Source organism: Talpa europaea, assembly GCF_964194135.1.
Source record: "Talpa europaea genome assembly, chromosome: 7".
NCBI classification, from domain to species: domain Eukaryota; kingdom Metazoa; phylum Chordata; class Mammalia; order Eulipotyphla; family Talpidae; genus Talpa; species Talpa europaea.
The window spans coordinates 21,952,596-21,977,115 of NC_140074.1; the positions used below are offsets into that span (position 1 = coordinate 21,952,596).

The 24,520-nt window shown below is 37.6% G+C and overlaps 2 protein-coding genes and 1 pseudogene across 13 annotated transcripts in view; 1 reads left to right on the forward strand and 2 right to left on the reverse strand.

Moving 5' to 3' along the window:
• The first annotated feature begins 679 nt into the window (after positions 1-679).
• On the forward strand, positions 680-4,318 carry RPS6 (ribosomal protein S6). Its single transcript, XM_084237620.1, has 6 exons — positions 680-697; positions 1,228-1,359; positions 1,718-1,928; positions 2,118-2,264; positions 3,860-4,017; positions 4,128-4,318. The coding sequence occupies exons 1-6, from the start codon at positions 692-694 to the stop codon at positions 4,221-4,223; spliced, it is 750 nt and encodes a 249-aa protein (XP_084093746.1). The 5' UTR covers positions 680-691; the 3' UTR covers positions 4,224-4,318.
• Positions 4,319-7,801: 3,483 nt separating this feature from the next.
• DENND4C (DENN domain containing 4C) overlaps positions 7,802-24,520 on the reverse strand; it is a gene marked incomplete at both ends in the record, with an annotated part of 65,751 nt that continues 49,032 nt past the window's right edge. For 8 of the 11 annotated variants that reach the window (XM_084239170.1, XM_084239161.1, XM_084239162.1 and 5 more), the window contains 11 exons: positions 7,802-7,938; positions 8,127-8,191; positions 9,891-10,041; positions 11,476-11,593; positions 12,884-13,129; positions 14,804-14,999; positions 16,036-16,218; positions 16,806-16,981; positions 17,282-17,388; positions 18,037-18,214; positions 20,873-22,032. In XM_084239170.1, the coding sequence (XP_084095296.1) occupies positions 7,802-7,938; positions 8,127-8,191; positions 9,891-10,041; positions 11,476-11,593; positions 12,884-13,129; positions 14,804-14,999; positions 16,036-16,218; positions 16,806-16,981; positions 17,282-17,388; positions 18,037-18,214; positions 20,873-22,032 (2,717 nt within the window). The remainder of the gene's footprint in view (positions 7,939-8,126; positions 8,192-9,890; positions 10,042-11,475; positions 11,594-12,883; positions 13,130-14,803; positions 15,000-16,035; positions 16,219-16,805; positions 16,982-17,281; positions 17,389-18,036; positions 18,215-20,872; positions 22,033-24,520) is intronic. The other 3 variants (XM_084239169.1, XM_084239164.1, XM_084239167.1) reach the window with 3 other exon arrangements.
• LOC311174606 (alpha-ketoglutarate dehydrogenase component 4-like) lies at positions 18,591-18,907 on the reverse strand (annotated as a pseudogene). The gene has a single exon. The product of its transcript is annotated as an alpha-ketoglutarate dehydrogenase component 4-like (transcript).

Here is a 24,520-nt window from a genome sequence, read left to right on the forward strand (position 1 = left end):
TGAAGGAAACTCTCTGGGGACTACACCTGAGGGGGTGGGGGAAGCAAATATAGTTTAAAAATGAACAATGATGTAAAAAATAAAAAAAATAATAATAATCCTGGAAAAAAAAAGATGGAGAGACAGAAAGCAGGGATAGCAGGCACTGACAGTGTTCTGGTTTGGGAGTAATTATGTTGCGCGACATGGTGGCTGAGGGGGTCATTCTGTGAAAGAACAACGAAGACTAAAAAAAGGCTAAACAAGAAGAGGCTCATCGAGTGTTTAAGGAAAAACAAATCCCGGCTTTGAGGGTGCCTCGGAACTCCTAGCGCAGAGTTGGGGGGACAGCAGGGCCGAAGAAAGCCGGAAGTCAGCTCCCGCACTGTCTTTGGTGCCATCAGATGTACAAAGTCCGAAACGTGGTGCGGCCCAGCCCAGAAAAGAGCGGAGAGACCAGGAGGCAGATGTAATTCTTAAACGGAAAACGGCCCCAAACCCCCGCCACTGCCACAGCCAGGACGCAGCAGTCAGCGGAACGCTCCTCCCCGCTACGCATTAGTCCCACCCCCGGAAGTTCCGCCTCACCTCACTTCCGCTATCTCAGGCCCTCTTTCCCTCTCGCGATAACTGGCAGTGCCTATGAGACCAGGGCTAAGCGGAAGTCGGGCCTCTTTTTCGTGGCGCCTGAGAGGCAGTCGGGTGCTTCAACATGAAGGTAGGAAATGGTGGCGGGTGTTGGTGTGATCTTGGAGAACGTGGATCGATCCCCAGAACACGACGCTGCTGCAGGCCTTGCTCTACGAAGCCCTGGCTCTGGATAGAGCGTGGGCTGAGGCAAGAAAAAGCTCGCTCTTGTGGAGCTGGAGCTCTTTTGGAAGAGCGGATGGCGAGCGATTGCGATTGGAGTGATGCTGGGCCGGGAGCGCCATGGCGGCGACCTAGAGTCCGGCGGGGACATGTGTGAACGTGCCTCCCCGGAGTTGGGTTCGCTTCGGAAAGGTGAATGACTTCGGGGCGACCCTCGGCCCCCGGAGTCATTCCGAGAGGCTTGCGGAAAATGAGTCCTGTTGTTAGCGCGGTGCATTTGAGAGTTGCTAAGCCCACACGTGCTTCAGTGAATAAAATCGGTGTCAGATTTTCTGCTGCTTGGAGTGACCTGAAGGGCTTCTTGCAGTGAGATGACTCGCGGAGGTGGTAGGTTCTGCATTTTCATCAAGTTGTTTTTCTCCCCTGCTTAATCCTCAGCTGAACATCTCTTTCCCAGCCACTGGCTGCCAAAAACTCATTGAAGTGGACGATGAGCGCAAACTTCGAACTTTCTATGAGAAGCGTATGGCCACAGAGGTTGCTGCAGACGCTCTGGGTGAAGAATGGAAGGTAAATGTCCGCCGAATTAACTAGGTGCAGCTATTTTAGGAGGTAGGCTTTTAGTGATGGGTGTATGTAATGAGGCTCAATCTCCGGTTGCTGTCTTCTGACCTTGGGTTATTTCCAAATGTCACTGTAAGGTAGGGCTGTCACCTCGTGGGGTTGTGTAGTCAAAGGAGATTATGATTTTTTGACAGGAATTTGCAAATGTAACAAATGGGAAATGCAGACAAAACTTAGTGACTAGGGAAAACTTCAGTGAGCTTAGTAAAAGAAAAGACCTCAAATGGGTTTTGCTAAACTGTATGTAACTTTAGAGTTTACTTTCATAGAGGCCACAGTCATGAGATACTGTCTTTTTCTGCAGGGCTATGTGGTTCGAATCAGTGGTGGAAACGACAAACAAGGTTTCCCCATGAAGCAGGGTGTCTTGACCCATGGTCGGGTTCGCCTGCTGCTGAGCAAGGGGCATTCCTGTTACAGACCGAGGAGGACTGGTGAAAGAAAGCGCAAATCTGTTAGGGGTTGTATTGTGGATGCCAACCTCAGTGTTCTCAACTTGGTCATTGTGAAAAAAGGTGAGGCTCATTCAAGATGGGTTCTTGGATTTATGTTGACATTGATTTTAAATATTGGCTAAGTACCTTGGTCTTTTACATTGTCTCCAGCTTGACCTGACTACTATGTCTGCCGGTACTAACTGAGGGTTGTTTGTAAGGAAGTTGTTGAACTAAAATTAAAATATCTTTTGTTCACTTTTATTTCAGGAGAGAAGGATATTCCTGGACTCACGGATACTACTGTGCCTCGCCGCCTGGGGCCCAAAAGAGCCAGCAGAATCCGAAAACTTTTTAATCTCTCTAAAGAGGATGATGTCCGCCAATATGTTGTGAGGAAGCCCCTAAACAAAGAAGGTAGGGGAATGGATGCATGCATTTTTTTATGGCTTAATTTCAGCAGTTTGTGACTAGCTGCCTGTAATTTCAGTGACATGTCACTGGTTTTGTGTACAGATCAAATATGTGCCCCATTATTTACTGGGAGGTCTGGGTTTTAACGAAAACATGGGGAAGATGTTGAAAATATGCAGTAGGTATTAACCCCTGTTGTATTCTGCACCTAATTTAATTTTTCTTGAAAATTTGTCTGTGAAGCACAGATGTGTAAGTTCACTTCAAAATAACTTAATTGATGTTGAATTTATTGCTTTTGGTTTCAGGTTCAAAATATCTGGGACTATGATTAAACAGACCCCTAGTACACCCAGGCTTCCCCACCCCACCCCCATCAGGGTATTTTGTTGTTAAAAGAAGTTCATGTTTTCTCCATCTGTGGGGTGTTGGGAGGATTAGGTTGGGAAAATACAAGGGAGTAGATGACTGGGTTTTGGAGTTTTATAGTTTAAGAAGGTACATAACATTTATTAGGCAACATAACCAATTACCAGTGAGATTTTGACAGTACTTTGTAAATTTAAGTATTTCTGTGGGAAAATGTCTAAGTGTTTGTAGTAAGTGGAATAAATACAGGTTGATTCAGGTTGCGTTTTCCTGACATCTGAAAAAGATAGGGCAGGTTTGGGTTTTCAGAACTGGGGACTTAACAGTATACCTGGTATGCAGTGTTCACTGTTTACCTAATAGCAAATACTTCAGCACCTACCATGTGACAAGTTACCATTTTAAGTGTAGAGGATACTGTAGAGACAGCTACCGTTCCATGAAGTTTACTCTTAAAGGAATACATGGTAGTTTACTATAATCACACTCCTGGAAATAATATCTGTGCTAATTGACAGGTATTTTTAAGATTGTTCTTAATATTTTTATAATAAGAATTATTTAAGTTGCTGTAAATCTTAGGACATTTGTCTGGGGTGTTTATTACTCCCTCAGGGTGTTCACGTACTAAAATTATTTTTCCTGGAAAGATGCTTGAGGCAGATCTGTAATCTGTAGGATTTTGGAATACAAATCAAAGTATGGCAGGACTTGGTACAGCTAATGCTTTAAATTTTCAGAGGCCTTTTAAATATGCAGAGTTCCTAGTGCTTTAGTGTGCAAAGATAATGTAAAACCTTACACTAGGACCATTTTATTTATGGAAGGTAAATCAAAGTGAGCAGGAAAAAAACTTAAGACTTGCATCGTTAGCCAGAGTAACCTAAACTTACTGTTGCTGATGAACTTGACATCCAAACTACTGGTATAATTCAATTGGCTGTCTTAGGAGAATTACACGTCCCAAGTAATAAAACACTGGCATTGGTAATAAAGTGATCAGTTTCGTTAGGTCTTGCCCACATGAACCCATTTTGGGTGGGAGAAGGGGATTTGCTGACAAGGTGATATTTCGAATTGTAGAATAGATTTAAAAGCTCTCCTATAAGTTCTCATAGTTACCACTAACTGAAGTTTTTATCTGATGTAATGTTTTAAGAATGTAGATATTACTCCCAATGGACCAGGGTTTTTTTGAGAAGTGATTACGCCATTTTCTAAATCTTTAGGTAAGAAACCCAGGACCAAAGCACCCAAGATTCAGCGTCTTGTTACTCCACGCGTTCTGCAGCACAAACGTCGGCGTATTGCTCTGAAGAAACAGCGTACTAAGAAAAATAAGGAAGAAGCTGCAGAGTATGCTAAACTTTTGGCCAAGAGAATGAAGGTAAGTCCTCAGGTGATGGGGAATGGTGAAGTGTCAGATCTGGTGTTGGATTAACTTTGCCAGGCTTTAACCGCCTTTTTTTTTTTTTTTTTTTTTTTTGCTTTATTTAGGAGGCCAAAGAAAAACGCCAGGAACAGATTGCCAAGAGACGGAGGCTGTCTTCTCTGAGAGCTTCCACCTCCAAGTCTGAGTCTAGTCAAAAATGAGATTTTCTAAAAGTAACAAATAAATAAGACCAGACATCAAACCTCCTTTGATTTTCATTGATGGTAAAACTTGGATAAGTGGAGGGAAACTTGGGTGTTGTGGTGTATTGTATTCAGTAGTCTAATGTCTAAAAGGTAGTGCATTAAAATTCAGAGACAGCCCTGTAATGTGATAGTAGGAAAAGATGGCCACAGAGGGATTCTTTTGGCACTAGTGGAGGACTCAGGAAAGGATTCTTAGCAAAAGGTATTGTCTCTAAAGCAAGGCTGGAACAGTTTAGAGAAAATAAATGACAATAATATTTTTATACTTTATTTTGAAGAATACACAATACACAGAAATGCCTTTGTAAAAATGGACATTGGCCACATGTAAAAGGGACATCTTTAAAAACATTTTAATAGAGTTAATTTTTAAACAGGTCACAACTTTTTAGAACCAGTGCAAATATACTGCATTAACAAAGCATTTCAAGTCTAGTGAATTGCTATTTATGCTTTTGTTTCATACTCTGAAAAGGAGTTAACTTTACCTCTTTAAGAAAGAATATAATTTTTCTAATGTACCATGTATAGTTTTTAGAGTGACATTTAAAGTTACTAACCTTGCATTCAAACCTCTACCAAACTAGCGGCATCTTAAAGAATGCAGGTTAGGCTTTAAAGGTTGGTATAAAAAAGGGAGCTGCTTGTTTGCTTGAGTATGTGTTTTAATCACAGGTGAATAAAATTTTCAGATAGATTGAGTCAGTGTTTCACAATTTAAATGAGCATCTGCATTACTAAGTTTTTTTTTTTTTTTAAGATTTATTTTGTTTATGCAAGAGCCCCGGGGTACAGTACAGATGCGCGGAAGGGTGAGAGGATTCACCAGAGACAGAGCAGGGAACAGAAACAGGCAGACTGATGAAACTCACTGCTGAGGGGAGCAGCGGGCGAGACAGAGAGGTCTGCTAACCATGTGGGTTGCTCCGAGGCCAGCAGGGATCTAACTGGCACTGCAGAGGCTGTGGACAGCTTCACAGTGCTGTGCTCAACTGCCTGCGCTACCAGGAAGGCCCTGTACTACTAAGTTTTAAGCTGATGCCAGTCCTTTTTCTGCTGTGAAAAGATAGCTGAGATAATAGAGATTTCTGTTGCTTCCCACATGGTGTCAAAAACTTGTAATGAGAGGTCTTCCTTGGCAGTTGACATTAATGTAAACTAAAAGCTGAACTATAGAAGATTAAAAAAAATAGCATTTTAAAATATTTTTTACATCATTTTTCATTTTTGTACAATGTATGCATTTCCATCTTGGTTAGTTATAGTCCCAAAATAGCATTTTTAAAGACACCCAAACAAAAGGCCTGACTGACTTGATGCAGTAATAGGCCGGAAGGCATGTCTGATCGATACGCCCAAAAAGTTTAATATATTAAACAGTTATACCTGGCTGAGTCTAATACACAAAACATGAGAACCACCCACCCCTGCTTCCTTACTTAAGGAATACAACTTGATAAAGCAAAAATAAAGTTGCATCTCTAAACTATTCCAGTTAGGAATTCTGGCAGATTTAGATTTGAGGATTTGCTAAGGGATGTGGGAGAACATTTTACATAAAGTATTCAACCCTGTATGTACCAAAAATGAAGAGGCAGCAACTATTGATAAAAATCACAAAGGTATGACTGCCCAAGAGTTCTTTGACCATGTAAGCTGCTGTAATGAAACTACAAAATGCAACTAAAGTTAAATCAATATAAAATCCAAACCAATATAAAATAAATGCTAAGCAATCTGGGTTAATTTGAGATGTTTTCATAACAGTAACAGTGCTACAAGTTATTTCTAGATAATAGGGGTTTGTTTACTTTGTATTTTTAGTGATACTCTGGTTTTTACAGCCTTTTTTTAGGCCAGCAGGGAAAGATTGCCTAAAGGTTATAAAGCTATAAAAAGATACTCAATGTGTAATTTGACGATACAGTCAAATGTGCAAGCCCTTCAGGTAAATCAGTTAAGATTAAAGTGGAAAAACAATGAAATACTAAATATATATAAAAGTCCCAAGTGAATCAAACATTTCATGAGCCTTAATAATGTAACAGACAAGCACAGCAAACTTAAAAATTTTTTATTTTATTCAAATTCAATTTTTTATATGCAAGACTAATTCCAAACTGTTGGGCCAATAGTGTTTAGTATAAAATACTAGTACCAAGGCTTACATTGCAAAAATAGATAACTCTCAGACAGTGCAAAAGGTCCATTTTGGAGATGGGAATTACATAATTTCTGGTATGTTCTTTCACAAACAAATTGAAACTAGAATTCTCCATAGGTCTTAGTTAACCCTGAAATGTTGAGAGACTGGTACATCAAATTTTAGATTACACCAGGTGGAAAGGACATTTGTGCTGTTAGCTGTACCACCTAGGAATATATTTTTCCATCAGATGAGTTAGTCTGGGTAATAACTAAAAGCTCACAACCATTGGCTTTTTAAACCACACAGTTAAGGCAACTGACTGTTGCTAAGGGATATCTTAAAGGCATGATAAGTGTCAGTGAGGCATATGAGGTCATGATTTTCTTCAACCTACTGGCAACAAGTTCAACAGACTAAAGTTTTAAGACTTAATTGATTCAACCTAAAAAAACAATATTTACAAATGCACATTTTTACTCACAAGCATACAAATCTAAGTATTGTATATACAAGAATAAAACCGTGTGCAGTGCAAGTTTATCCCACAGGTTTTTAAAAGTGACGGGTAACGTATGTGCCAGAACAATTTCAGACCCAAAGACTACATGAGCATTTAAGCATGCTCGTTAATGTAAACTAGGAAGCTGATTTTATTCACTTACAACTGTCTGATTGGCTCACTTACCAATTTTAAAGCTGCTGCAAATTAACATGGTATTGGAAGGGGTAAGTAACTGGCTATTCAAGATATAATCCATAGTGCAAGACAAGACATAATATGGAGGAAAGATAAAAAGTTTAAAGTCAGAGGCAAGGCAATTGTGAACAGACTTTCAGGTAATTTTGAGATTAATGACTACAGATGACTATAGTATTAGTCATTTAATAGAGACCCCTTTCAGAAAATTATATTGCAACACGCAATCTAAGAATTAATAAATACATACTTATAATATGGCTGTATATACACATACCTACACAGCCACACATATATACACATAAACAGAGTTGCTCTTAAAATTGAGAGAGATTATTTGTTTGGGGATTAGACAAGTTTGCCATTCCCCAAACCTAATAGCTTCTAATACAAACACAATACCAAGGGTGAATGTGGTTTCTCATTACCAAGCTACTTGAAACACTGGGAAATCAAAAAACAGTTTTTAGCAGAGGCAGATAAATTGAAAATCTTCCACATCAATAGACTTGGGTCATCTTAATAGCATTTTTACATTGTGAGATGATTCAGTGTGAATTACATTTCATTATATATTACAAAATTTCATTTCAGCATTTCATCTATTAGGATTTGGAAAAAACCTTTAAATGTTTCCAGATTGAATCTGTTCCCCAACTTTGTGACCAAAACTTGAGTGAATCTTATTTAAATGAGAGGTGCTCCAAAACATTTCCTGCACCATTCCACACTGATGCTTGGTGGAGCATCGATTTTCTGCAACTTTTCAAGAATTTCTGAAGATAGACTATTATATGCAAGTCCATATTCATTGTCAAAAGCCTCTGAAAGACATTTTCAAAAGTACAGTTGTAATTTGTTAAAAGTCATGCATTTTAAAATGGTAGAGTAAAATATATATTCAAATTGCATGTTTAAAAAGTAGAAATCTTTTTAAAGGCAAGGAGTATTTACCCATACCCATGACAATTTTTAAAATAACAAAATCTCTAGTCATTATTAACTAACTTACCAATATCAATATTCTCTCTTCCAAGAGACACCAATGATAAGAAGAGGATTTCTCTGTATAAACTCCTATAAAAATAAACATTTTAAAACAATGAGCAAAAAGCATAAAAAGACACAAATGAAGGCTATTTAAAATGTGGAGAAAAGATTCCATTTTGTAATCTAGTTAGCAGTAATGTATGCACTCATGTCAATGTCCTGGCTTGATACTGCAGGGGAATCTGGGTAAAGGGTATAATGAATTCTATATTATTTTTGTAACTTTTAGAAAATACTAAAAAGTTACAGGGCATAAAATTTCACACAAAAAACAAAGATGATTTATTTTAACTGCATTATAATTTCTAACAATATAAGCGATATATGATTGTTTTAACACCAATTTCTAATTAAAACTACAAAAGCCAAATCTTATCTTTTGCCACTTAACAAAAGAATTTCAAAGTAAGTTAGGTCTAAAATCCTTGGAAACAGGGCCTCCCCGGTGGCGCAGCGGTTGAGTGCTGGGTTGCAAAGCTGCCGGCGACCTCTGCGGCGCTGGTTCGATCCCCGGCTGCTCCCCGGCCACCGGAGGAGGGTCCCACATGGCGCGCAGACCTCTCCTGCCGCCCGCTGCTCCCCTCAGCAGTGTACTTCAGTCCTTCTGCCTGCTCTGCTCCCCGCTCTGGCTCTGGTGAATTCTCTCACCCTCCCGTGCTTCTGACTGTACCCAGTGCATGTATAAACAAAACGAATGAACAAATAAATAAAAACATGCCTCTAAAAAAAATAAATAAATAAATAAATAAAATAAAATAAAATCCTTGGAAACAAAGTGTGAAAAGTAGTGTGGTCTCTTCACTATTTAATTAAATGATTAAGGGCAAATCACTTTTATTAGGTTTGTGAACATAAAAATGTCACATGTAAAATGTTAATTATGAGGACAAACCTTAACTTATTTCTGAGCATTTACACAGAAAATAATTATAACAATATTCTAATACTTCTAATACTTCATGTGTAGCTTTCATTAGAAGCTTCAGAAGCCATAACATGTCATATCTAGTAGTCTTTTCTGCCCTTAAACAACAGGTACATAAAACTAGCTGTTCTTTAGATTCTTCCTCGACTCTTTAGACTCCAGCGGGAGCCATTCATTTTCATGATCAATTATTGCCCTATCATTTGTGAGATTATCTTCAAAGATGCCAGGACTTGGAAATTGAGTTGTTTGGTAGAATTGGTTATGTTCCCTTTTCTCAAGTTTCTACTACAAAATTCACCTGCTGAGATTGGGATGATTACTGACCAACACACGTTAGACAACAGCATGAGGATTGGAAGGCTTCATACTCTTTGTAATTATCTGCCTGAACTGCTCCTACCACTTTCCTAAATTATTTCTATTACTAAGCCCATATATTTTCCTTATCTCCTATGAGAAGAGATGTGTGTGTGACAGGACCTGATAGGTGTGTGTGTGTACAAAACAACTTGTACATGTTAAAATCATAGGTTTACAGTGAATTGCAGTAATATTTCCCAAAGGTTCACTGCATTTTATACATCAATGAGTTTCCTACTAAATTTTAATCTATCCCCCCATAGAGACACTTTTATTATTATCTCTGCTCAGGTATGAATGCATACATTTGGATAGCACTTTCTAAACAAATGTTCTACAATGAGTATGTGTTTCTAATACAACTACAGATATTTTTTAAATGAATTGTAAAAAAATCATAAAATTGTTTTGAGTGCTGTCAAGTAAATGGATTATTACCTTTGTCTTTTCATGTCTGGCTTCACTTGCTGTGAAAGCAGGTGGATGGGTTTAAGAACATCATTATGTTGAATACTCTGCCTAATGGTTTCTACTAAAGTGCTTGTTGCTTGTTGTTCCTCTGACAGGAGAGACAATTTCTTTTCAGAATCTAATAAGAAGAAAACAGTAATTAAGAGCACATTTATTCACTTTAATTACAGATTGTTTTCCCCAGAATTGTAGCACTTTTCTACTCATTGTTTTTTTCTACTCAATATTGCCTTCCCCTTGCTAGTAAAATTTATGTGAAAATGTGACTCACTAAAAAATATTTTCCCTGTTCTCTTCAGAGAGGAGACGGGCCAACCCTTTGCTATTCCCACAAAATTACGAATTTGTGTTTAGCAATGGGATGAGAGTTTGTACACCAGCTTTACCGACAGTGATACAAATGCAAAAAAGAAGGAAGGAGTCAGGGTCCCTGATGACAAAGGCATTGCGCACTAGTCCAGGAGTGTCGATTCATAACTTCTTTATGTGGGCGAATACTCTTTACTTACTTAAACTTCTATTATTTTCTATTAAATATAGCAGAGCATAATCCTAATTGATATGAGGGTAACTCTAGAAATATTAAATGCACACATTTATATAGAATTCATAAATCAGGCCTCCCTTGTGGTGCAAGAGTTAAAGTCTCGGTGCTATCAAGCTATCACCAGCCACTGTAGCATGAGTTTGATCTCCAGCCAGGGAGCTAACCCACAGGGCACAGAAGACCTCTTCTGTCTCCCCTATGGCTCCCCTCAGCAGTGTATTTTAGTAGATCTGCCTGTTCTGCTCACCATTCTGTCTCTTGTGAACCCTCTCACCCTCCACTCCGACATATCTGGCCTACACCCCAGCTTGTATACCTAAATAAATAAAAATGTTTAAAAAAAATTCATAGATTATGAAAGTGCTTCAGTGGCAAGTGGAATTGAAACATACTAACATTAAAAGCATCCATCCATAGGTAAATGAATAAGCAAATTATGACATATACTCTGTCTATATAGTAGAATACTATTTAGCAATAAAGAAGGGACTACTGGGGGAAGAGGAGGGAGAATAGAATTAAAGAAATGAGACTATATTTTGCTTTCTAAAAGTTTTTTCATTAATTTTTAGTATCTCTTCAAGATTCTTTCCATTTTAGTTCAAAATGAGTTGCTATAGTACTAACACATTTAACTCTGTTGGGTCTCCAACTGAGTCTTGAAGAGTATTTTTTGTGATTTTTCTGTTAAATACCAATTTGGCTAGGTATGTCCTTGGGAGTAAATTCTATGTAATAGAAAAATAATTTGGATGTGTTGATATAAAAGTCATAATTTCACTTACGTGTATATTAGTCTCGAAGATTCCAGTTTTGCTTTTCATTATTATACTTAGAATATTTGGGGGGCTGCAGATAAAAAAATTTTTTTACAAGGTGTTTAAAGGCTTATTATTCAGGAACTCTCTGAGTCAACAGAAACCACCAATTGGCTTACTCATTTACCTATGGATATTTGGGTTGTTCCTAGTTTGAGCCTTTTATGTCTAAATCTATTTTACTTACTAAAATTTCTCCATGAGACATACAGAGGTTCTCCTGGTTCCTGATGAAGGTTGATATTATCCCATAACAGCTGAATATACACAAGTTTGCTATCCTGGGACAGAGATGACAGAGGAAGCTGAAAGAAAGCAAGAGAAAGTATTAGTAACCCAAGTACAACAATTACCAATAGACCTAGCAATGCTTGATTATATAGAACAGGTAAGGACCTAAAATATTGAGCAAAAATTTTAATTTCTATTTACAGCATGATACATGTTCTTATTAATTTCTGAAGTGCAGGTTTCTCATTCTCATTTCCAAGAATAAGAATGACAACTTGGTAACTGGCACAATGGCCACATGAAAAACTAATTGCCATTATTAAAAAAAAAAGGGCAATCATTTCTACTACCTTATTGGGTTGACTACAACTTAAGGTAAATGAGTCAAAATAGGGTTTGTAATAAGATATTACTGACACTGGTGTATGTTTGGAGTGTGGGGTATCTCTCAATATTCAATATGGTAAAATTATGAGATTCTAGGAGGTAACTGCAACAGCACAAGTAGAATAGAGGCTTTAGAGAGTCAGAAAGCCAGACTGTAATCTTGGCTTCCCATTACTTTTTTTAATGGGATCATCTGAAATATATGAATGAGTCCATTAAATAAGGTTGCAGTTAGAATTTCAGATGGGGGGCCTCCCCGGTGGCACAGTGGTTGAGCACTGGGTTGTGAAGCTGCCCGCAGCCTCTGCAGCGCCAGTTCGATCCCCAGCCCCCGGTGAGGGTCCCACATGGCGCGCAGACCTCTCCTGCCGCCCGCTGCTCCCCTCAGCAGTGTACTTCTTCTGTCTGCCTGCTCTGCTCTGCTCTCCGCTCTGACTGGTGAATTCTCTCACCCTCCTGCACTTCTGACTGTACCCAGTGCTTATATAAAAAAATAAATAAATAAATAAATAAAAAAAAGAATTTCAGATGGGAATGATAGATAGTTCAGAGAAAAAGATACTTTTTCTAGCCACTCTTGCAACTAGATATGACCCTGTAACTAAGTTCAGCTCAAACAGATATATGGAAATACTAAGCGCAACTCCAGGAGAAGTCCCTAAATAAAGAAGACACATTCTTTTCTATCCATTTTTCTCCTCGTCCTCATAGCTTGTGTGTACAGTCAGTCATCATCAACCAAGTGTAGAACTTGGAAATGGAGGTCATGCACAGTTAAGCAAAAAAAAAAAAAAAAAAAAAAAAAGAATCTCAGGCCCTTAATACTGGACCATCTCTGAACCATCTATTCAAACTCTTAAATGAGAGATAAATAACCTATGTCTCATTTAGTCACTATTACATACTTTGTTACTTTTGAGTTAAGCCTCTTCCTAACCAACACCAATGTATTATTAGTAAAGAAGATGGTACCCTACCTGCACACCTCCATTACAATGTTCTGATGTTAGGATAAGTCCTGGCAAGTTACTAGGAAGGTCCAAACGTCTGAAATACCAAACGAGGTTCCAGAAAATGATTGGATGTTGATTGATGAAAGAGGATGTGTGAATCACCTGATCACCTTCATTTTCTAACAAAGACTCAAGCTCTTTACGAAGCACTAGAGGACTCAAGTAGGGCACAGAAACAGGGAGAGGATTGGGTCTTTTTCCTAAAGGATCCTTAAAAATATAAAAACAAAAAAATTATTGTTATCAGTTTAATTCTATATTGTGAATAATATTTCTAAATTAGAATATACTTCTCTCTCTACCCTTTCCAAATGAGTTATTTCAGGGCCATTGTTAATGATACAAGCAGTAGAACACCCCAATGAAAATCTAAAGAAGAAAAAACACTTTATCTGGCCTCCCGGGTGGCGCAGCAGGTTGAGCGCAGAACTGTGAAGCTGTCCGCAGGCTCTGCAGAGCCGGATCGATTCCTGGCCAGCCAGGGAGATTCCCACATGGCATGGCAGACCTCTCTTGTCTCGCCTGCTGGTCCCCTCAGCAGTGTATTTCGGTCATTCTGCCTGTTCTGCTCCCTGCTCTGTCTCTGGTGAATTCTCTCACCCTTCCGCACCTTTGGCCTGTACCCCAGTGCTTGTATAAATTAAAAAAAAAAAAAAAACACTTTATCGTAAGTATTCTTCAGTTAAATGATTAAAAGAGAAATTAATAATCTATGTAACAGACCTCAATTTAAATAAGGTAGTTTCCTTTACCAGCATGACAGAGCAATGGCTTATATATGATTTTTCCTTTTCAATGTTTTATAAAGAAATAATTGCATTTCAGATGCAAATAATACCAAAAAATGTGTAACTTTTATCTTCCCCCTACAACTCTAATAGATGGGGACAATATTTTGTGTTAATATTCTTTGATCTCTTTTAAAACTATATCTAATTTATTTTCACATTAGATCACAACAAAATCTAAAGAGCAGTTTTATGAATCAAACAAAATAACAAATGCAAAAAAGACCAACCTAGACCTTATAAGTTGTGTATATCATAATCAGAAAAAGTTTATGACCAACTCATTAATAAGTACCCCTGGCTGCCCAAATTGAGGTCTCCAAATATCATTTTGTTCTAAAAAGAGTCAGGGTTTCTTAGCGAATGGCTGATTGTAGTTTGGAGAAGGAAATCTGTAACATGAACATGAAAAATGTTGTTATATAAAAGAAAGCAAGGAAACTTTAATAAAAGAAATTACAAAAAAGGGCCTCCCCTGGTGGCGCAGCGGTTGAGCGCCGGGCTGCAAGGCTGCGCGCAGCCTCTGCAGCGCCGGTTCGGTTCGTTTCCCGGCTGCCGGTGAGGGTCCCACAAAAAAAAAAAAAAAAAAAATTTACAAAAAGGTTACTAGAGTTGGTCAAAGGGTTCAAGGCACCGATTTATACAGGTTTCTATCTCAATAAAGATGGGATGAATATAAATACCAATAAAGATAACAACAAAGGATAGAAACATTTAATTCAGTGAGTGTCTTATACCCTACTTCCCCAAATCAATTGATGATTGGACACTGCTAGGAACTCAACTTGTTACTCTGAAAATTGGTAAGTAAAAAAAAATTTAAACTTTTCTCCTGCTTTCTAACATAAACTGCATCTTTACAAAACCAAACAGAAGACATGGGGAAGTTTTTATGCCATATAATAAATAAGAAATGACAGATTTAGTTTACTGAGTGCTTTGACCTTGGCTTTGAGAATTTTTAAAAGTTCTTACCTATTTATGAAAAATTCTTATCAATTTTCATGTGATTGAAGTAAATCTACCACAGAAGAATATATGCTGTTCTAATTAATACTTACATGAACATACAATATCACTACATGTTGTTACATACCAAAACTTCCTGCAGACTGTTTGGAAGACTAACTGTTGAAATGCCATGAAATGGTCGCTGGGAGAAGTCAATATTTTGCAAAGGACCTCCAACACTGTGACTTCGAGTCAAAGATACATTTCGCTTTGATAAACTATTAGGCACAGGTGAAATTTTCATAGTTTGGACATCTTCACTGGCTTTCTTTATTTCATCACTTCAAAAAAATGAAGAAGAAATGCTATGTTTGTGCTGTAAAACAACCTAAAATCTAGAGCTAGAGTATTTTCTAGAATGAATGGCATTTGCAAATATATCTGAGAAGCGTCAGTAACACCTCATGAGAATTAAATTTTCTTTAGGCATTTTTGTAAAAATGATCAGAAGAGGCGTATGGAGTACATGACTGGTGAATGATGAGAAGAAGACATATGGTATAAAATAGGTAATATTTTAAAAGATTAAGCTGCCCATTTAGGTGCTTTATTCAAATGTTATTTAATTCTTATGAAACAAAATCACCTAGAAATATAGTGAATGAAAATAAGTATTAATCTCTACCATGACACAATCCACCCGAGAATACAGACCAGATCCGATTTACATTTTAAATTATAGTGCTCAGCATAATAGTATACTATAGGCTCTCAATAAATGTTTGACTCATTCAATAGTTAAGAATAAAGAATACATTTCATAGTAAAAAGAATATAACCCTAGAAACTGGCAATAACTACACTAAACAGGGAAATCCTTTTACTAAGTCGATAAGTTCAATTAGTAAAAGTAACCACTGAAAACATTAAACATGATTTCAAGTGGCTTATCATCACTTTAATTTGTTAGATATTTAAGCAATTATTAAGCAATTAAGCAATATTAAGCAATATTTGGTAGAAAAATGAGTCAGGCTGTCTTTAAAAAATGTAATTGTTGGGGCCTCTCTAGGAGCAGGCAGTTGAGCGCAGCACTGTGAAGTTGTCCGCAGCCTCTGCAGTGCCAGTTTGATCCCTGCCAGCCACAGAGCAACCCACATGGTGCAGCAGACCTCTCCTGTCTCGCCCGCTGCTCCCCTCAGCAGTGTATTTCAGACAGTCTGTCTATTCTGTTCCCTGCTCTGTCATTGGTGAATCCTCTCACCCTCCTGCACATCTGGCCGGTTCTTGTATAAATAAAATAAATCTTTTTTAAAAAATGTAATTGTTATGAGGCTACCCAATATTTTATAAAGAATTCTCTGTACCCTCTGGTACCTTGATTCAACTGCAGCGTTTGTTTCCTCAGTTATGGTCTGATTAGGTTTTGGGAAATCCATAAAGTTGATTAAGTCAGGTTCTGCTGAACTGGATACAGGTTTGTGCTCCAAAGCTTCACTTGCCAATGGAATACTGCCACTTTGTAAACTGTCCCCAGAGGTACTTGGTTTCAGGAAAAAGCTAAATGTGGAGCAGATCCAAAAAAAGTCTTTAAATATCTTGAAGTCCTCTATATTCCATCATATTTAGAAGCATTTTATGGTAAAGCAGTCATTAATGAATTATACAATCCATAAGTGAAACACTGCCTGTTGCTGACATGTATACATTGCTACTCTCATTCTCTCTCCCCTACTTCTTCTAAACTTTTCAAACAAAAAGGTCTAGAGAAGGTTACAGTTCACAGTAAGATCTTTCCAGTTTCTGAGAGCCATTCAACGAAGCCATGAAGCAAGCAAGCTAAGCATTCCTGTAATTGTTTATAATACATCCCCCCCTTATAAATCTGTTTTGTTTCTAGTCATTACTTCTCCCTTCTATTCATTATATACAAAGTTTAGCCCTAACAATTAACTACCACTGATAATCATATGAAATAAAATGGAAAGTAGTCTCCTACATTTCTAGTATATTCTGCTTATTCACTGAACGTGAAGGCAAGAAGGAAAAGGGTCACCTGAACATAACACGACTATTTCCCTCTACCTCCAGGAGTCCTGCCTTTCAGCGGGCACTTAACCTCTTAAGGGAACTTTTATGATACTAACCTTGCAGAGCCTCTCAAGTCTTTAAATTCTATATTGAGAAGAGGCAAAAAGTTGCTTTTACAAAATGGACAGGTTGTATTCAAATTTGAGTCATCTGCCATCCATCCAGCCATAATTTCTTCATCATAAACTAAAGCTTCACACGTTCTGCACTGTGAACAACTTGACATCAAAACCTAAGGGCACAAAAGCGCAGACAGTGAGTACCTCTACAGTGAAAATTAATCTTAATAGGCCATTCTCTTGAGAGAGATGTAGAATTTCATTTATTTTCTTGATCAATTTTACAATTAGCAGATAATTACTTTATAAGAAAAACTACCATTTTATTGCCTGGACTACATATCAAACAAATGCAACAAAATCACTTATTTTATTCTGTCCACAGGATGGGTATCATAGAATTCTGTTAAATGCCATTCTGAAATAAAAATCTATTTAGTCACTTTATCATAGGCAGAATAAGGAACTTTTACCTCCATTGCACAATTCTGATAGATGCTAGACATGCTAGTATTTTGAGAACCATGGTCTGATTTTTCAAACTCTTGCCCTTTTATGCCTCTTGAAAACAGAACTTCACCTGGAAAGAAATAAACATCATAAAACATTATGTATGTAACTATCCTTATCCTTTGGAAATATGTAGTAAAGTATTTAGGAGGAAAGTATGAAGTCTGCAGTTTATTTTCAAATGGTTCAGTATAAACATGTATGTATGTACACAGAGATAAAAGCAACATCAGTTTAGTAAATCTAGATGGACTGTTCACTATATGATTCTTTCAATTTCACTCAGGACAATCTGAAATTTTTCATAATGTAAAGAAAGAAAAAAATGAATGTAATTACAATTTTAAAAAGTGAACCAGGTACTCTTAATCCTAACACACATTTGCCCTATTAACCCTAAAAAGTCTTAAATGCCCCATCTCACAGATTTCATCTCAATATGGATTCCATCTTGAAATTGTTAGCCTAGCGTTTGGACATTTGTATTTTGAAATGAATTTTCCAGTTGATACTGATGGGCAATATAGTTTGAGAACTAATGATATAATCCACAAATAAATGTAACTACAAATAAACTGTGACTGTAGTACTTATACATCATATAAAAGTGGCTATTAAAAATCAGATCATCTCCAAAAATGGGTCATATTAATCAGCATGTGGTAGGGGATGAAAACGCCTGGGTAAATAAATTAGGACAATCCCCGCCCCCCCATACCTGTTGGGTAATGCAGTTTTCCTACATCTCCACTGCTGCTGCTACTGCCAAGGCTTGTGTTGCTCTGCGTAAGTTCACTGGGGACCAACCCTGAGATACTTGTGTTGGGTGATGTATTTTCCCCCAAAATATGGTCTTCAAGGCCAGCTGGGAAGCTGTAATCTCTACCAGTTTCCTCCTTTAAACAAAAAGAATAAACCCCACATACATAAATAGCATCTTTTCCAATGGGAAATATTCACTCTACCCTTTTATGAATTAAACTTCTTTCAAGCAATGACCTAATTTTTCTTTACATTTAAAAATACATACTTTAATAAGTATATAGCATACTTTAATAAGTATATAAACAATTAGGTAAGTTTGTGGAGAAGCTAACCAGATACATACAGAAGGAGATACAAGTGTCCCTCTACATTTTCTATATTTCCTTTTTTTAGAGTATATATTAAAACTGTTTAATTTACACAACTTCTCATTTGTCATTTTGGAATTCCTATACTGAAAGGACTATTCATTTGCCTGATGACAAACAGCAGTTACATTGTGAGTGATTATTCTGGAAGTCCACGCTGGACAAATCAATTTCTGCTTGAGACACAAGTTTCCCCCTGTATTTCTGAGGTAATGTTTTTACTATTTCTGCAGGGTCTGCTAGGTCCTAATACATCAGCCAATCTGGTGATTTACTTCCTCTAGAATGCTGTGAAATTGAAGAAGAGTGAGATGATAGTTCTGATGATCCTAAATGCTTCTGATACATTTGGTTTTGGATTGACTCTTCTGTCTGGGAACCTTATTAACGAAGTATATATATGTGGCTTCACAACCCGACGACCCTGCTGGTAGTCACCATTTTGCTGCTCGTCATGACCCTCAAGTTTATGGCTCAATATTTTGAGGTTATGTCGTGCCCTGCTGTTATATGACGAGTGTGGGATGTCTTTCAATATTCAGTACTGTAAAATGATGGGACGCTAGGAGGTCACTGTCACCAACAGAATCAGGAATCCCAGCATAAAGCAGAAAAGGGGCTTCAGAGTCATATTGTCAAGAGTGTGATCTTGGGTCTCCATTACTTAATGAGGTATGTGACCCTGAAGAAATTGTTTTTTTAACTTTTCATTAAATTATCTGAAAAAATATGAATAATTTGAGTTCTTAAAATAAGGTTGTTCAGATTCTAGTTCTCAATCATTTTTGAAGTTTTTGCTTTTAACCTGAACTGGACTAGATCCTAAATTTTTAAATACCTGCTATAACGTTCCAACTATATTTATAGTTTTTCCCTAATCTTTTTGGTTTGGATTGATTGAAAACTAAAACTTTTTTTCTGAAACCATGTAAGCTTGAAACGGAGAATTTGATATTAACTTCCTTTGCCTTAGGTAATATATAATATTTAAGATGTCGCCTCACGCCATGTGGATGAGTCAGCAGACATGCTGAGTCTTTCCCATGTATACAGGAGATGTATATGTCATTAAAATCTTATTTTTTTTTCTCTTAAAAATAAAAAGAAAAATAAGGGCACACAGGGAACTGAGGTGATGGTGCACGGGTGCCTTGGTGAAGGAAACTCTATGGGGACTACACCTGAGGGAGTGGGGGGGAAGTAAATATTGTTTAAAAATGAACAATGGGGCCTCCCCGGTGGCGCAGCGGTTGAGCGCTGGGTTGCGAAGCTGCCCGTGGCCTCTGTGGCACCGGTTCGATCCCCGGCTGCTCCCTGGCCACTGGAGGAGGGTCCCACATGGTGCGACAGCCCTCTCCTGCCTCGCCCGCTGATCCCCTCAGCAGTGTATTTCGTCAGTCTGCCTGTTCTGCTCCCCACTCTGGCTCTGGTGAATTCTCTCGCCCTCCCGCGCTTCTGACTGTACCCAGTGCATGTATAAGCAAACAAACAAATAAATAAATAAATAAAACATGCCTCTATAAAAAAATAAAAAAAAATAATAATAAAAATGAACAATGATGTAAAAAATAAAAAAAATTATGTAAAAAAATGAAAAATAAGGTTGTTTTGTGAGATTTTCCACTAGCAATATAAAAATTGTTCAGAACTATCACTAGCAGATATCTTTTTTTTTTTTTTTTTGGAAACCGCCCCCTCTCTTCTAAGATACTGTCCTTTTCTTTGCTGTTATAGTGGTTAAGAGTATGACCCTAGAGCCAACTTCCCAAATTCTAGTTTTGCCACTCACTAGCTGTGTGATCTGTAGAAGTTAATTAACCTCTGTGAATCTCAGATACCTCACTGAAGACTGGATAACAGTAGTACCATGGGGTTGTTATGAAATATATAACCTATGACAGTAACGAGAAAATAGTGCCAACAATAATACTACTACTAAAGTATAAAACAAGCAAAATTTACCCACTCATATTTTATAAAAATATATAATGACTACCATATTAAAACAATCTTAAAAAAAATTAACTATTTTTGTTTTACAGTATTAAATCCATGGATTGAGCTGCAGAGTGATTTCATATATATTAAAAACAAAACAGATAACAGTTATTTTAAAAATGAAGTACTATGCAAATCTGACATGGTATTAATATTAAATTCAAACATTAATCATAAGTACTTTCAAAGAAATAATCTTAAATGTGTTAGTTTACACTGATCTACAGAATTAGCTTTTGATATTCTATTTCTTCATTAGTAATTTGCTTACATGTATGTCCAAGTCATTTCAAGAAATAGGGTATGCATAAAATTTTAAAATATAGAAATTAAAGTTATCAGAAATCACAAAATAATTTATATAGAGAGAAATACTACAAGCATTCTAATCTCAGATTGAGTATACACATAAAACATTCTTACCTCGTCATCTGAGTAGTTGTAGGCAGATGCTACAGCTACCCACATCTTACTGGCAACTGTTGCTGCTTGTTTCATACTAGATTTTAGCACATCCATCTTAGGCCCCGAGAGTATATTATCCAGCTTTAGACCTGACAAAGAATTTACCACAGAACCCAATGAGCCATGTGGTGAAGAACGCACCAGTGCTGATAAAGAACTTGTACGATCTTTATGAGTTCGAGTGGGAGTCTGCTGCTTCAAAAGCCCTGTAAAAGTTTTAGACTTGGACACTGCAAGGGAGTTCTTTTCATTTTCAGGATTTTCCTGTGCTGGCAGAGTATGATCTAAAGGTAGGCTTGACCTCCTATCTAAAGGGTGAATAAATGCAGTGGTAGTGGCAGACTCTTTGCTTCCTTCTCTATGCAATTCCATACTAGAAGACTTGCTGCCCAGAGGACTTTTCAGGTTCATGTAGCTTTCAATTTCATCAGCCAGATTCCGGGCAATAACTGGAGAAAATTTATCTTCAGAATCAGGAGATTTTTCTCCTACACATTCAGTAGCTAAAAGAGACAAAGGATCTAGTCCAGTTTCAACATCTTCTCTCTCAATAACTTTAGCAACACCATATAAACTACCTCTCTTATTCATCGGATCTTTGGATCCTGCCTTTAAGTCTATGGATTGATCATTACTACTAGTATTTTGTAGACCGTCATGTGTATCCTTTGTCATACTAGTTTTAGCTATACTGTCATCAGCCACAGGCTCTACAAGCTCTTGGCTTTCCTCTAGCATCTCTAACACTGAAGATCTGTGTTCAGAATCCCACATGCTCTCAGACATATGAGTCCTAGTATCAGCTAGATGATAGTTAGCACTCTCAAAGCTATGGGCTCTTGAAAGATGAAGTGAAGAAGTCTTAGGATATGTCAATGCTGCTGTGAGAATCTTGGCATCTGCTCCCATCATGATAGCCACTTCACTTGAATTCAAATCCAAACTGCTCTTCTTAAGCAACATTCCTGCTCGACTTTCAGAACTAAAACTACAACTCCTCTCTGGAAAATGCTTTTGTCTTTTTTCTCTATCTCCATTTTTCTTGAGATTAGTAACTTCACCAAAGCCTGTATCTTCAACTGGATCTTGAGTAGACAATAGCACATTCGATGTACTACCTAAAAGAAGCACAGTATGAAAAATCAATGTTTTCTCTTGTAAATTTTATATAAATATTTTGCTAATTTTGATAGTGACATATACCAGACTATAAGATTCAGAAATTATAAAAATTAGAACTTATATAAAATTAGAACTTATTGAGAAAACACTCCAAAAAAGCCCCACACATTTAACCCTGTCTCCCAGAGATGATACTTTAATGTATAATCTGCATTTTATCTTCTATGCATACATACATTCATTACAGAAAAAGATCATGCAATATATGTTGTAAATACTATATTGTTCACTATATTTATCAGAATAGCTCTATAAACTCTCTTACATTTTAAGAGAGTTATAGTCACTGAAATATATTCTGCATTAAATACAGCACACCTAAATAGAAATAATCTACTTAATTTTAATATATCTAATTCATCAAATACTTGCCAGTTATATATTACTGTGCAAGGCAAATACATAGTCATGTATGAATTATGTATTTGCTATAGTAAAAATCTTTCTGTTCCAAAGTAAAATAATCTAAATAGAGTGCTGAGAATCCAAGGCTGATAAAATTGAAGTAGCTAAAAAAAGGTTCATACATTCATTCCTGCAACAAATATCTAAGTGTCTATTAGCAATCACTATGTGAGATGCTAGGAAAACAATGTTAGTCTTGTGTGATTAAGTGGAACAAAATTATGTCAGTAACTAAAGAAATATTCCCCAGCTTTTGGGAAAGCAAGTAGTCTTTCTACTCCTTGCTACCAAGCAATTTTTTTTGCACTCCAAGACCAAAAGCTTTTTCTTATTTGAATTATCATCAGAACTTAAGTGTTCCCACTCATATTTAGGATTCTGATTTGTTTTTTTTTTAAAAACATAGTGAGGGGTCTCCCTGATGGCGCAAGGGGGATAAGTCGCAGCACCATGAAGCTATCCGCAGCCACTGCAGCATGAGTTGGATCTTGGACCAGGGAGGTGACCCACATGGTGCCGCAGACCTCTCCTGACTCACCCACTACACTCCCCTCAGCAGTGTATGTCAGTCAATCTGCTTGTTCTGGTCCCCACTCTGTATCTGGTGAATCCTCCCACCCCCTGCACCTCTGGAATGTACCCCAGTTCTTGCATGCGAAAATAAATCTTCAAAAAAAAAAAAAAAAAACCATAAGGAACTGGGAGTTTTAAGGGAGTCTTTGACAGATTCTGTTTCTTAATCTTCTAAATGGATTTAAAGTCTTTTTAGTCTTCTAAATTGGTACCAACAAATAATCATAATTATATCAATTAACAGAACTAGTAATAAGCAGTTAGGGACACGGTGATAGCTTTCAGGAGAATTAAATTAGACTGCTTTACAACTCCAAAATTTGAACCTTCTTTGAAAACTTTTACCAATAATTGGGTTAAGTCTCAGCGCTACAGGGCCTCCCTGGTGGTGCAGCGGTTGAGCCCTGGGTTTCGAAGCTGCCCGCGGCCTCTGCGGCTCCGGTTCGATCCCCGGCTGCTCCCCAGCCCCCGGAGGAGGGTCCCACATGGCGCGCAGACCTCTCCTGCCGCCCGCTGCTCCCCTCAGCAGTGTACTTCGGTCCTTCTGCCTGCTCTGTTCCCTGCTCTGGCTCTGGTGAATTCTCTCACCCTCCCGTGCTTCTGACTGTACCCAGTGCATGTATAAACAAACCATCAAACAAACAAATAAATAAATAAAAACATGCCTCTATTAAAAAAAAAAAAAATTAAAAAAAAAAAAAAAGTCTCAGCGCTACCACCACAAAGGCCCACCTCTACAGCCTGAGTTCAATCTCTGGCCAGGGAGCTAGCCCACATGGTGCAGCACACCTCTCCTGTCTTGCCTGCTGCTCCCCTTAGCAGTGTAGTTCAGTGGATCTGTCTGTTCTGCTCCCCACTCTGTTTCTCGTGAATCCTCTTATTCCCCATCCCCCACCTCTGCCTTGTACCCCAGTTCTATGCAAAAATAAAAATATCTTTGCAAATTTACTGGTTCTTGCAATATTTCCAGGAATTCAGTGGTACATTTTGTGAGAACAATTTTAAAATAAAATTTATTTTGATATACTATGAAGAATCCCAGTACTACCTCCTTTTGACTAAATAGAGTAAATCTTTCAAGATTAAGCTGAACTATAGAAATAAGTAAACAGGGAAGGAAATATATCAGTTCCCAGACCACGTCCATCTCAATATTCTAAAATTTTTTTAAATTTTAAACCTCTGGCAAAGAAAATTCTGCCTTTTTTTTTTAAACTTGCTATCAGTAAGTTGGGAAAATTGGATATAGAACAAAAATACTAATTTTTTTTTTAAAGATTCATTCATTTATGCATACTGGGGTACAGGCCAGAGGTGGCGGGGGCGGGGTGAGAGAATTCACCAGAGACAGAGTGGGGAACAGAACAGGCAGACTGACTGAAAAATACTGCTGAGGGGAGCAGCGGGCGAGCGAGAAGAGGTCTGCTGCGCCATGTGGGTAGCTCC